This window comes from Leucoraja erinacea, chromosome 4 (assembly GCF_028641065.1).
Source record: "Leucoraja erinacea ecotype New England chromosome 4, Leri_hhj_1, whole genome shotgun sequence".
In the NCBI taxonomy this organism is placed as follows: Eukaryota; Metazoa; Chordata; class Chondrichthyes; order Rajiformes; family Rajidae; genus Leucoraja; species Leucoraja erinaceus.
The window spans coordinates 100,072,798-100,087,639 of record NC_073380.1 but is presented as its reverse complement, the minus strand read 5'-3'; the positions used below and the strand labels follow the sequence as shown (position 1 = coordinate 100,087,639).

Sequence of the window (14,842 nt, the reverse complement as noted above, 5' to 3'; positions counted from 1 at the left end):
TCGGCGAGACCAAGCATAGACTTGGTGATTGTTTCATTGAACACTTGTGCTCAGTCCGTCTTGGCCTACGCAATCTCCTGGTTGCCATCATTTTAACTCCCCTTCCCATTCCAATACTGACCTTTCTGTCCGGAGAAGTCAAAGAGTTAGGCCACATGCAAATTGAAGGAACAGCACTTCATATTTCAGTTGGGCAGCTTACAACCAGCGATATGTACATTGATTTCTCTAATTTCAAGTAAATCCTGAATTCCTTCCCCCCAACCCCCACCTTATTCACCCTACTAGTTCCATTGTTCGCATCTTGTTATCCCTGTCATTAGAACATCTTCCCCAGGCAACAATGGGCCATTATGGGCTACACCGTTCCTGAGGTAACCTGTTGCTGGCCCAGGTTTGTTCTGGCCTTTTCCCACCTCTAGTCCCCACACCACCACCTCTATCTATCTTTCAGTCTGAAGAAGGGTTTTAACGTTGTGCTTCTGTGATCTCTAAATATGTAACTATAGTTATTACCACTAGGTGGCTCGATATGCACTATTCCTAATAGTTTTCAGTTATGTTTAACATTGTTTGAGGATTTCTTGAATAGAAATATAAAGCAGAGCATTAGATTAATAGCTTTGTGTTAACCATTAGCATTGCTTGATAGTTTCTTTGTTTCTCTTTCAGTGAGGTTGCTGTTCCTTCCATTGTGGTGCTGAATACCTCAAACCAACAGTATTTTGTACCAGAAACCCCAATTATGAGCATTGAGGACTTGATTAAATTTATTAATAAAATCTTGGAAGGATCTGCAGAAGTAAGTTTATGAATATTAATGTCATTTTTATTTTCAGATTGGTTAGTTGACTTTCTCCCATAGAAACATAGAAACATAGAAATTAGGTGCAGGAGTAGGCCATTCGGCCCTTCGAGCCTGCACCGCCATTCAATATGATCATGGCTGATCATCCAACTCAGTATCCCGTACCTGCCTTCTCTCCATATCCCCTGATCCCCTTAGCCACAAGGGCCACATCTAACTCCCTCTAGCCAATGAACTGGCCTCAACTACCCTCTGTGGCAGAGAGTTCCAGAGATTCACCACTCTCTGCGTGAAAAAAAGTTCTTTCATCTCGGTTTTAAAGGATTTCCCCTTTATCCTTAAGGGACCCCTTGTTCTGGACTTCCCCAACATCGGGAACAATCTTCCTGCATCTAGCCTGTCCAACCCCTTAAGAATTTTGTAAGTTTCCATCTTCCCCTCGCAACACCAGAGACCCAGTTTGATCCTGCCCTTGGGTGCTGTCAGGATCAAATCCAGAGTTTCCATGTTCTCCCCGTGACTGCATGGGTTTCCTCCAAAGATCATAGAGTGGAGCAATATTGTTCACTCCGCGAAAAAGCCGTAGTAGGCGATAGGCGATCTTCAGCGCCATTTCCGTAACCGGCTTCCGTCATGGCATCAAGCTAATTCAGGGAAATTCTGCTATATCAGGCTGAGAGATTAAAGGATGGACACAAAATGCAGCGGGTCGGGTGGCATTTCTGGACAAAAGGAATAGGTGGCATTTCGGGTCAAGATCCGTCTTCAGACTGAGTCAGGGGAAAGAGGAACTCAAACCATCCTCTTCCCCCCCCCCCTTTCCTCCGACACGGACACGGAGTGATCGCCGGCCCCTCTTTTTTATATAAGCATCTATTTCCTTTGGGTGTTGTTTTTTAATTTCTCCCTTACCATTTCCGTACTTTTTCGATAGTTGTCATGAGCCGTTTGATGCCATCCTTCGCCCTGCTCCTGGTCTCGGCTCGCACCGATCTGCCGGACAAGCTGTTTGTGTGTGTGTTTGTTTGGTGGAGTCGAGGGGAGAAACGCCGGCACCAAGAGCGAGCAAACGCGCGGACAGACGGACGAAAGCAATGATCATAGAGTGGAATAGGTGACATTTCGGGTCAAGACCCTTCGTCAGACTGAGTCAGGGGAAAGAGGAACAAGAGATATAGACGTAACTAGGGACAAATGATTGGAAGATATGCCTATATCTCCCGTTTCCCTTTCCCTTGACTGTCAGTCTGAAGAAGGGTCTCGACCCGAAATGTCATCTATGCCGCTCTATGAACGTTGTTTTCGTCCGCGCATTCGTTCGCTCTTGGTGCCGGAGCTTCTCCCCTCAGACTCCGCCAAAAAAAAACCACACATACACACAGCATGTCCGGCAAATCGGTGCGGGCCGAGACCAGGAGCAGGGCGAAAGATGACATCAAATGGGTCATGGCAGCTATCGAAAAAGCCGACCTGAAATATCACCTAGTCCTTTTCTTCAGAGATGCTGCCTGATCCTCTGATTTACTCCAGCCTTTTGTGTCTGTCTTCGGTTTAAACCAGCATCTGCAGTTCCTCCCTGTATAAGGTATGTACCTCTTTCGTGTGTCCAGTCAGATTTGGCTTCCAGTCAGATTAACAATGGCGCAAATTTCCACACACACACTTAATTCAGCAAATAGCAACTAAGGCCGTGCTGATAGTGATGGGGGAAATTGATGAGGGTTTACTGCATTTTAAAAATATTTTTTTTTAAAAACATTTATAAACACACAAACTGTTCCCCTGCAACGCTCATTACATTGCGAGAGGCATAACTGAAGTCGGTCGGGTTTACTGAAATGATGTAAGTTACGCTCCAGTGCGTACTACACGTCAGTCCATTGGATTTTGCCGGAGTGGACCATCTTGCTCCGCTCTAAGATCTTTGGTTTCCTCTGGGTGCTCTGGTTTCCTCCCACATCCCCAAAATGCAAGGGATTGTACTTTAATTAGCATCTGTAAATTGCAAGCAGAATGACGGTAGTGGATGTGAAAGTGGGATAACATTGATCTAGTTTGAACTGGTGATCGATTGTCGGCGTGGACTCAGTGGGCCAAAGGGCCCGTTTCCATACTGTATCTGCTAAAGCTAATACTATTCCCCTTGTCCTTGGGTTTATTAATCATTGTGGTCGCGAGAATTGAATGGATTGTGTATAAGATTATTATTCATTCTTTTTGAGAACAAAAACACACTGCCTCCTGAAACATTGAATTGTAGCAGTTTTCTTTGAGGAGGACAAGGGAAATGTTTAAATATCAGAAATAAATCTCACTGGTGATGTCAGCTAAATAATAGGTATTGCACAGGAAAATTTCCCCATATTGAAATCCAAGCACTTGCTCAGCGAGGCAAGGATGGTATAATAGCCTAAATAGACATTTCTCACTTAATTCGTGGAAAATACCATTCTTTTGAATTATCAAGTACATCAGGAGAATTTGCTGTTAAAATCCGTGATAGCATCTCATCCTGATGTCCTGTTTTGTTACGTTTTTAATTTCTATTTTTTCAGTTTTGAGAGTAAATTAAATTATTTATTTTTCTTTTCAGGCACAGGGAGGAGACAGTTTCTTTTATCGTGTTAGAAGACTGCTATATGATGGAAAATCCACCATTTTAGTAAGTACTTATAAATGATGTTTCATTTGCTATTAAATTTAGAATTGTTAGTAAGTACTTGACAGCAATTTATTTGCTTGAAATAACTGACTGACTCATTGAGCATTACATAGTTTATTGCATATCTATTGATTCATCTCATCTAGTCACAAAGTAATTATTTAGTTACCACTTCAGTTTACTAACATAGAAACATAGAAATTAGGTGCAGGAGTAGGCCATTCGGCCCTTCGAGCCTGCACCGCCATTCAATATGATCATGGCTGATCATCCAACTCAGTATCCCGTACCTGCCTTCTCTTCATACCCCCTGATCCCCTTAGCCACAAGGGCCACATCTAACTCCCTCTTAAATATAGCCAATGAACTGGCCTCAACTACCCTCTGTGGCAGAGAGTTCCAGGGATTCACCACTCTCTGCGTGAAAAAAGTTCTTCTCATCTCGGTTTTAAAGGATTTCCCCTTTATCCTTAAGCTGTGACCCCCTTGTCCTGGACTTCCCTAACATCGGGAACAATCTTCCTGCATCTAGCCTGTCCAACCCCTTAAGAATTTTGTAAGTTTCTATAAGATCCCCTCTCAATCTTCTAAATTCTAGAGAGTATAAACCAGTCTTTCTTCATAAGACAGTCCTGACATCCCAGCAATCAGTCTGGTGAACCGTCTCTGCACTCCCTCTATGGCAATAATGTCCTTCCTCAGATTTGGAGACCAAAACTGTATGCAATACTCCAGGTGTGGTCTCACCAAGACCCTGTACAACTGCAGTAGAACCTCCCTGCTCTTATACTCAAATCCTTTTGCAATGAAAGCTAACATACCATTCGCTTTCTTTACTGCCTGCTGCACCTGCATGCCTACCTTCAATGACTGGTGTACCATGACACCCAGGTCTCGCTGCATCTCCCCCTTTCCCAATCGGCCACCATTTAGATAATAGTCTGCTTTCCTGTTTTTGCCACCAAAATGGATAACCTCACATTTATCCACATTATACTGCCTCTGCCAAACATTTGCCCACTCACCCAGCCTATCCAAGTCACCCTGCAGTCTCCTAGCATCCTCCTCACAGCTAACACTGCCCCCCAGCTTAGTGTCATCCGCAAACTTGGAGATATTGCCTTCAATTCCCTAATCCAGATCATTAATATATATTTTAAATAGCTGGGGTCCCAGTACTGAGCCTTGGGGTACCCCACTAGTCACTGCCTGCCATTGTGAAAAGGACCCGTTTACTCCTACTCTTTGCTTCCTGTTTGCCAGCCAGTTCTCTATCCACATCAATACTGAACCCCCAATGCCTTGTGCTTTAAGTTTGTATACTATAACAGAGGAAAGACAATTCCTGTCAAATACCTGAACCACCTCCAACTTTCTCCTTGCTTTGCCTTTTAACACAGTTTCCTATAGTTTAATTTATCTCTTTCTTCCCTCTCCAATGTATCACGGCAATAACGCCACCTTCTGTTTCTTGATCTTTTCCTGCCAATTCCTGACTATCCATCGATCGTAATTTGAATCTTGTCTTTTGGAAACTACTCTCCCATCTTCAGTTTCTTTTTACTTTCCGGCTTCTTAACATGGCTGTCATATATATAACCATATAACAATTACAGCACGGAAACAGGCCATCTCGTCCCTTCTAGTCCGTGCCGAACACTTATTCTCCCCTAGTCCCATCTGCCTGCACTCGGACCATAACCCTCCATTCCTTTCCCATCCATATACCTATCCAATTTATTACCTTTTCTGCAATTCCACACTTGGGTCATTCTATAGACGTTCATATCTATGACATGCAACTAAACTAAAGCAATAAATGACATTCATCACGAATGTGACTTTATAATAATGCCTCTTGTTTCAATCTCTCTGCAGTGGTCAATTATAGCTCCTCCACTTTCATCTGCTTCTCTCAATGGGGTTGTTCATATCTGATTTCATTTTTACTTTTCTGGAAATATTTATCTTCCTGCTCTCCCCATTTTTTCTAGGCCCAACCACACCATTTCTTCTTGGCCCAACCACTTCACTTGTAGGAATTTAGAGGAACATCACAAGCATGAACTTTCCACACAGAACCTGAGGACACCCACGTTTACATCTTCTCCACCTTTCTCAAACATTTACCATGTCCTGTTAGAATGTTAACTAATAATCCCCGGCACATGCACCCAATAGCCATCATTCTAGTTTCCACCAAGCCTTCAGCTTTATTCAGAATCTTTGTAAGTTGACCAGTTGGAATCCGGGTGGGTTTTTTTCCAATCAAAGTTACCCTACTACACAAAGGCTAGCTACCTCTGTTGCTGAAATCTTCACCCTTGTCTTTGATCCCAGACTCAACCATTCCAGAGCTTCCTCAACTTCCCACTACTACAGGAGCACCGTCAGCATACAGACTCGCAGTAGCTCACTGGAATATGCAACATAAACATCTTAAGGAAACTGTAGCTGAGCCATACATCTGACATTGCTAGAATCACACACATCACAACAAGATACATGTTTAAAGTGCTCTTCCATTGCTCCAATTACAATTAGTTTTGTTATTTGTGGGCTAATGTCAAAACATCTATAGACTGAATTATATACTTGCATTCTGCTCCCATTCTGTCTGCCTCTAGCAGTGTTTTACCTACGTACTAGACGCAACCTCCTTCTGATATATAATGCAACGAAATAATGCGCGTCTCTCAGTTATTTGCTTCTTCATATTATGTTACATTTTCTTAATTATATAAACAAAAGAGCTTATAGGGGCATAGGATTCTTTGTTAGTTATTTTTATAAAATCCTTGCTGATGCAGATGTTACATAGAAAATAAGTGCAGGAGTAGGCCATTCGGCCCTTCGAGCCTGTACCGCCATTCAATATGATCATGGCTGATCATCCAACTCAGTATCCCGTTAAGCCTTCTCTCCATACCCCCTGATCCCTTTAGCCACAAGGGCCACATCTAACTCCCTCTTAAATATAGCCAATGAACTGTGGCCTCAACTACCTTCAGTGGTAGAGAATTCCACAGATTCACCACTCTCTGTGTAAACAATGATTTTCTCATCTCGGTCCTAAAAGACTTCCCTCTTATCCTTAAACTGTGACCCCTTGTTCTGGAAAAAGTGCTTTGGAAATATAATATTACCAATAGAAAAAACTAAAATAGAGGTCAAAGATTCTAAAAGGATGAAAGAGACACCACAACCTTTCAAATGGACCTTGGTCGTTGCCATGGCCAAGGATACGTTGTAAATTTGACGTGGTAGTCTTGGTGTCAATATAACTGTTAATTTAATTGTTTCAATCAGTTAATAATTTTGAAAATGTGCTGGGTATCAATATTTTTTCCCATGTTTTTCTTCACTTTAGTCCGTTTTTAAGGCCTCCCCACTCCTGGGCTGCTTTCTCTTTGGTCTACCTTTGGGTGTTATCAGCATCATGTGTTACGGAATCTGGTCAGCAGATGGGGAATATGAACCAGAAGAAGGAGAACTGCTTCAGGATGAAGCCATTGAACAGGGAGATGCGGAACCCAGTGATGGAGAAAAGGAGGAAAACGGTGATGAAAATCAAAAGGGTGGTGAAGTTAAAGAAAATTCAGAGGAGCTCAAAGATGAAGAACTGGAGGAGAAAAGCATGGTAGAAAAGAAAACTGATTAATATATAGTTTATGAATTCCCTTTAGGATTTCAAAACTAAGTGTGAGTCACATTTGAACATCAGTGGAAAATATTGGAAATAAAACACAAGTGATGTGTTTGCCTTAGATTGATCTGTACCTTTGCAGAGACCAACTGGGCTACAAGAACTTTGATCATGTGAATTATATTTTGTTCTTTAGATGCAGATAGTTTCCGTGGAATCTCTGCCATTATGGAAGAAGAGACTTGGTTGTTAATGTAAATTGGCAGAAATTCAAGAATTCCCTATAGTTTGGTCTTCTGACCTCAATGTCCAAGGCTTGGGTGCAATGGCACATGTAGTTAACAAAGAAACATTAGCAGGGTTATAAGAGTGAGATGATGCTTTAGACAAGGGTTTTGGCCCACAAAATATCGGGAGATGGATAAGAATTTCCACAGTAAGTTTAAATACACCGTCAAATGTCATACATATAAAACAGTAGATGAGTAAATGTTCATTGTACATGGTAATATCAATCTTTCGGTTTCATTTCCCTGACTTAAAAATTGGATTGCCTAATAAAGGATATCATGTCATTTTGAGCAATTTTATATTTAGAAAATAACTGGTTTTAAAAAGAATACTCAAATGTCCTTGAGACTGCTGCCTCATTGAATTTCCTTATAATTATAAAGATTGCCACTTTACCATCTAAACTCTGGCTTTTGAAAATAAAAGCAATTTGGTTGTTTCATTATAAAAGGAAATCAAGTGACCATTTTCCCATTCTTCATGTTACGACCAATGTAATGACTACAGTATCTATCATGTCATAGGAACAATGTGAACAAAGAAGTAAAACTGTGATTATTTTGTAATTTCATATATGATAATTGCATACGTTAAATCAAATTATACAATTATGGATGTGCAATATCTGCAAATGAGCAGTTCAGATATATACAAACTATTGCTGCAGCACATGATATTTGAGTTTCCTATTATATTATACTAGGTAGTGCATTGCTAGTGTTGCATTAGTTAGGAGTACACCAAGATAAGGTGTTGATATTTAAGTTTCATATCAAGATAGATCTTCAACCATTCTTTACAAACAAAAATAAAAGAAGATTTAAGAACTTTTTTTTAAAATCCTGCCACGTTGCTTACCTGGGATTTGATGCCTCGTCATGCTGGCAATTACGTATAAGATATAAAATTACTGTAGGAAAACAAGATCCTTGCAAATGCTTACACTGGTTACCCACCTTATTTCTGCAAAAGCATCTACACATTCTCCTTACGTCTGATGTCTAAAATGCAGAATTATTTGTAGTCCAAATGGTGCCTTGCAGGAGAAGAACCTTAACTCAGTACAGTGCATTTTTTATAAGAAGCCTCAGTAAACTAAGTATTGCAGTGCATACAATATTAGTTATCTGCAGGGCTGCAAACTGTATTTATATGATGGTGATAGAACGATTAGCAGCTACAAATAAAATACACTTCCTTCAGAAGATGTCAGAACATTTTTTTCTTTTTTTTTTTTAAATCCTCCAATCTAATTTACTCTCGGATCTTTGCACCAAGTTTTTTTTTTAAATTTGTAACAGTTCAAATAAACCACATGCTTCTGCTGTCACATCTCCGGGTTGATGCAAAATTTGTGGTTTGTATCTATTCTCAATGGGTCATCTTGCTATATCCCAAATTTGTTATGATGCTACTAATATACAGGTTTTGAATGACTTTGGTTTATTGATTTGGGACCAGGGAAAAAAAGCTGTCTTCATTTCCTGCACTGTACTAACTTAGTTATCTCCTACTGCTATATGCAGTATAAATACTGCAGCCTAGCTTAAAGTTAAATAGAGGGAGAACTGAGCAGGGTTCTTAATTCAATCTATGTGGTGACTGGTCACAGTGACCCAACAATTTGTATAAATGTGGGGTGAAAGCAGGATTGGATTGATATGGACATTTTCTCTTTTCCGATAGTCATCTGCCACTTGTGGCCTTGCCTCGTGTATAGGGAATCAGCCACACGTGAGACAGAAGGGTCATTATTCTGATGGTAAAACCAGTCAGAATCAGTCTGACTAAATTGTATGTTTTTCACAAATAGAGTGACCGACCAACCACCCTCAATAGAAATTGGAGTTATTTGGAAAGGATTGCTTACAATAAAAAACTGAAGGTACAATGTGGCTGACATGCATATACTTGTTCCTTGTCATTTATAATACAGCATGTGGAACCAATCTTCTGTTTCAATGTCACACCAAGCACTGGAGTACAAAATGCAATTGACCAAGGTTTACTTTACAAATTTTATGCATATCTGTCAGGACGCAGTAAAAAAACAGCAATGCGTATTGAAGAGAGTTTCCCTTTATGTGCCTCATTATGTTCCGTTTCATTATGTGAAACTTTTTTCATGTTTCTCAAATGGCTTTGTATGGTGTGAATACTGGATAAAGACCAAAAATTGTCGAGTTTATTGACATATATGCACAAGTACGGTGAGGTACAAGTACAATGAAAATCTTCATTCATGCATCTGTACTCTCCATTCATGCTGTTACAATAAATTAACCTGCTCTGTAGCTTTCATTCTAGTCTGATAAAAATGCTTGCATTTCTGCTGCAATGTAGCCAGCGTGTGTTGCATTTCTGCTGCAATGTAGCCAGCGTGTGAATGACATTAAACTCAGCGTAAACGATTACAGTTACCGCTATCCAATACATAGGTCAATGGATATTAATTTAGAATTTGTAAAATGGCTATGTTCATTTTCGTGAGGCTTTGCACTATAAGAAAATGTTAACTACTGTTGGTTCTGTGAACAGACAAAACCCACCCGTGAAATTTCGAGCAACATTTTGCTTACTTCTGGATGGCTTGTTTTTATTGCAGATTTATGTCTGGTTTTCACATTACGTTTGATCATAGAATGCTGATAAGTAACCTAACTCAACTTATCTCAGAAAAAAAAGTTACTGTTGCAAGTTTGCTGTCAAATACCACTGACAGCTGTAAGAATTAATTTTGTTATGCTGCAATATGGATTTGGCTTTTTGTATAAATAAAGTTCAGAAACCTTTATTTGGATCTTAATTTTAAAAAGTACTAAAGTCATCCTTTATTTGGTATTTTGTTGTACAAGTCTGCAGTTAATTTTTAAAGTGTTAATTAGCACAAGAGCATGACTTTACCCCCTGATTTTTAACTTGCAGAAAGTGAATTAATTCTATCTGTAAAGTTTTTGAAATTTACATAATGTAAATTACATAATGTTAGCTTTCATTGCAAAAGGATTTGAGTATAGGAGCAGGGAGGTTCTACTGGAGTTGTACAGGGCCTTGGTGAGACCACACCTGGAGTATTGCGTACAGTTTTGGTCTCCAAATCTGAGGAAGGACATTATTGCCATAGAGGGAGTGCAGAGACGGTTCACCAGACTGATTCCTGGGATGTCAGGACTGTCTTATGAAGAAAGACTGGATAGACTTGGTTTATACTCTCTAGAATTTAGCAGATTGAGAGGGGATCTTATAGAAACTTACAAAATTCTTAAGGGGTTGGACAGGCTAGATGCAGGAAGATTGTTCCCGATGTTAGGGAAGTCCAGGACAAGGGGTCACAGCTTAAGGATAAGGGGGAAATCCTTTAAAACCGAGATGAGAAGAACTTTTTTCACACAGAGAGTGGTGAATCTCTGGAACTCTCTGCCACAGAGGGTAGTTGAGGCCAGTTCATTGGCTATATTTAAGAGGGAGTTAGATGTGGCCCTTCTGGCTAAGGGGATCAGGGGGTATGGAGAGAAGGCAGGTACAGGATACTGAGTTGGGTGATCAGCCATGATCATATTGAATGGCGGTGCAGGCTCGAAGGGCCGAATGGCCTACTCGTGCACCTAATTTCTATGTAAATGGAGTACTAAGTTTTGGACTGGCAGGTTTGCTATACAACCATCACTTTTGAAAGACATTTACCATTGACAAACAAACAGCATATTTCTGAAAATAAAGCTGAGCCTCTGCGGCTTTTGCCGTCATAGGTCATTATTTCACCAGATCGTAGATTTTGTATTTTTAGACCATTTCTACATAGATACATAGACAACAGAGGCGAGAGCTGTTCATTCAACCCTTCGAGCCAGCACCGCCATTCAATGTGATCATGGCTGATCATCAATAATCAGTATCCCCGTTCCTGCCTTCTCCCCATACCCCTTGATTCCGCTTGCCCCAAAAGCTCTATCTAACTCTCTTTTGAATGCATCCAGTGAATCGGCCTCCACTGTTTTCTGAGGCAGAGAATTCCACAAATTCACAACTCTCTGTGTGAAAAGATTTTTCCTCATCTCAGTTCTAAATAGCCTACCACTTATTGTTAAAATGGCCCCTGGTTCTGGACTCCCCTGACATCAGGAACATGTTTCCTAAATCTAGCGTGTCCAATCCCTTAATAATTTTATGATTCATAAGATCACCTCTCATCCTTCTAAATTCCAGTGAATGCAAGCCCAGTCGCACCATTCTTTCAACATATGACAGTCCCGCCATTCCAGGAAATAACCTCGTGAACGTATGCTGCACTCCCTCAATAACAATAATGTCCTTCCTCCAATTAGGTGACCAAAACTGCACACAATACTCCAAGTGTGGTCTCACCAGGCCCGTGTACAACTGCAGAAGGCCCTCTTTGCTCCTATACTCAAATCCTCTTGTTATGAAGGCCAACATGCCATTAGCTTTCTTCACTGCCTGTTGTACCTGTGTGCTTACTTTCAGCGACTGATGAACTAGAATACCCAGGTCTCATTGCACTACGCCTTTTCCTAACCTGACACCATTCAGATAATAATCTGCCTTCCCGTTCTTGCCTCAAGTGGATAACGTCACATTTATTCACATTATACTGCATCTGCCATGCATCTGCCCACTCACCCAGCCTGTCCAAGTCACACTCCATCCTCATAGCATCCTCGTCACAGTTCACACTGCCAACCAGCTTTGTGTCATCTACAAATTTGCTAATGTTACCTTTAATTCCTTCATCTAAATCATTAATTGCCTTCTCCCTGGAAGGCTCCAGTCGAAGCTGCTCTAAGAAACCATCTCGGAGGCACTCTACAAACTCCCTTTCTTGGGGTCCAGTGCCAACCTGAATTTCCCAGTCTACCTGCGTGTTGAAATCTTCCATAACACCGTAGCATTTCCTTTGTTACATGCTAATTTTAACTCCTGATGCAACTTGCACCCTATCTCCAGGCTACTGTTTGGGGGTGGGGGGGGCTGTAGATAACTCCCACTAGGGTCTTTTTACCCTTACAATTTCTCAGTTCTATCCACAATGACTACATCTTCTGATTCTATGTCACCCCTTGCAAGAGACTGAATTTCATTCCTTACCAACAGAACCACCCCACCCCCTCTGCCCACCTGTCTGTCTTTTCGATTGATGCATACCCCTGAATATTCAGTTCCCAGCTCCGATCCTCTTGCAGCCATGTCTCTGTAATTCCCACAACATCATACTTACCAATTTCTAACTGAGCCTCAAGCTCATCCACTTTGTTTCTTATACTGTACGCATTCATATATAACACTTTTAATTCGGTATTCACCTCCCCTCACACCGGTTCCTATTTCACCTGACCATTCCCTCTTATCCCTCCTTGAACTTTCCATCCCATTAATTCGGGTGTCTTAAGTAACTTGTCCCATAGAAACATAGAAAATAGGTGCAGGATAGGCCATTCGGCCCTTCGAGCCTGCACCGCCATTCAATATGTCCATGGCTGATCATCCAACTCAGTATCCTGTACCTGCCTCCTGTCCATACCCCCTGATCCCTTTAGCCACAAGGGCCACATCTAACTCCCTCTTAAATATAGCCAATGAACTGGCCTCAACTACCTTCTGTGGCAGAGAATTCCAGAGATTCACCACTCTCTGTGTGAAAAATGTTTTTCTCATCTTGGTCCTAAAGGATTTCCCCTCTGTCCTCAAACTGTGACCCCTTGTCCTGGATTTCCCCAACATCGGGAACAATCTTCCTGCATCTAGCCTGTCCAACCCCCTAAGAATGTTGTAAGTTTCTATAAGATCCCCCCTCAATCTTCCCCTTACTCTCTTCCCATTTAACTCCATCCTTATACTCCCAATTTGTCAACCCCTCTCTCCTCTACAAAAGTGCACAATCTAGAACTTTCAAAGACAAACCTGTGTATCTTTTGTTTATGAAATGGATTTCATACTTTTGATAGGTGTAGCTCTGTTAGTACGGGAAAAGTGATGATTCCTTTAACAGAACTTAAATTTGCAAGACAACTTTAACACAACATGCTACTTTTATTTAGTGGTAGGTGTGGCCATTCTATTCCCTTGTCGGTATTAGTTAAGGTCCTGTCCCACTTTCACGACCTAATTCACAACCTTTTTTACTCGTGGACATTTTTCATCAGGCTAGAAAATTGCCCCGACCTACTTGATGCCACGAGTACCTACGGCTAGCATCACGACCTACCTACGACCTTGTGATGACCATGCTGCGAATATGAGTCGAGGGCACACCAAAAGGCTCAAACTCTTTAAGTTCCTTTCTTTCGAGTTAATACCAATGACCCGTTCGTGTTGTAATTTGAGTCATGCTATCAGTAGTTGTGTTTTAGCAGACAAGCTTAAGCATTCATGGGGCCTCGTGGACGGAAATCCAGGTGAGGAACGGGGGGGGGGGGGGGACACCTGTATCCCCCCCCCCCCCCCACCACATGCTTTGAGAGGTGGGGGGGACAATCCACCCCCATGTTTTGTGAAACATGTTGCAGCAAAACCGAAGCCTCTGAAGTCAAGTTGCAGCCACAGCGCCACCACAGCCTCCGAAGTCAGCCAGCTCCATGATGTTAAGTCCACAGGCTCTGCAACCGGAGCCCTCAAGGTTGATTCCAGTTGGAGGCTGCCAGCTCCTAGAATCTAGCAGCCCGGGAGTAGCTGCTGTTCCCAGGTCGGCTCACCTGCCCTGGTAATGGCTGTAGCGCACAGGTCAGCTCACCTGTGTCAGGACTGGCTGTAGCGCCCAGGTCAGCTCACCTGCGTCGGGACTGGCTGTAGCGCCCAGGTTGGCCCTGGTCTGGCTGTAGCACACAGGTCACCTGCATGCCCCGGGAATGGCTGCATTACCCAGGCCGCGAAAACTAATTTTTTTTAAATACGCCTGCTGGCCGGATGATTTTGGGTTAAGGGCCGGATCCGGCCCGTGGGCCGTAGATTGCCGACCCCAGGCCTCGTTGTGTCCCACCCATGTTTTAATAGCAATTTCCGCCCGCCTCTTTTCCCAAATGGTTCTCTTTAGCGGTTAAAGATAATTAATTGGGTAAAGAGGCCCTACAAATGTTTCAACTTTTGCTCAAACACTTCTGCTAACATCACCAAAATGAAACCAGGAACAATTAAATGGTATTAACTCGAAGGAAAGGAACTTATCTTTACATTTAACTTTTCAAATACTTGTTCCAGTGATGCTTGGTTAATGCCATAAGGGAAAGTAGAATTAGGCCAATCAGCCCATCGTCAACTCTGCCATTCAATAGCACGGTCTGATCTACAGTGCCCTCCATAATGTTTGGAACAAAGACTCATCATTCATGTATTTGCCTATGTACTCCACAATTTGAGATTCGTAATAGAAAAAAAAATCACATGTGGTTAAAGTGCACATTGTCAGATTTTAATAAAGGCC

General features: G+C 41.7%; 1 protein-coding gene across 1 annotated transcript in view; it reads left to right on the top strand.

Moving 5' to 3' along the window:
* LOC129696072 (protein disulfide-isomerase TMX3-like) overlaps window positions 1–10,201 on the top strand; it is a 101,665-nt gene extending 91,464 nt beyond the window's left edge. The window contains exons 12-14 of the mRNA XM_055633479.1: window positions 673–802; window positions 3,402–3,470; window positions 6,841–10,201. Of these exons, the coding sequence (XP_055489454.1) occupies window positions 673–802; window positions 3,402–3,470; window positions 6,841–7,131 (490 nt within the window). The 3' untranslated portion in view covers window positions 7,132–10,201. The remainder of the gene's footprint in view (window positions 1–672; window positions 803–3,401; window positions 3,471–6,840) is intronic.
* Window positions 10,202–14,842: the final 4,641 nt, after the last annotated feature.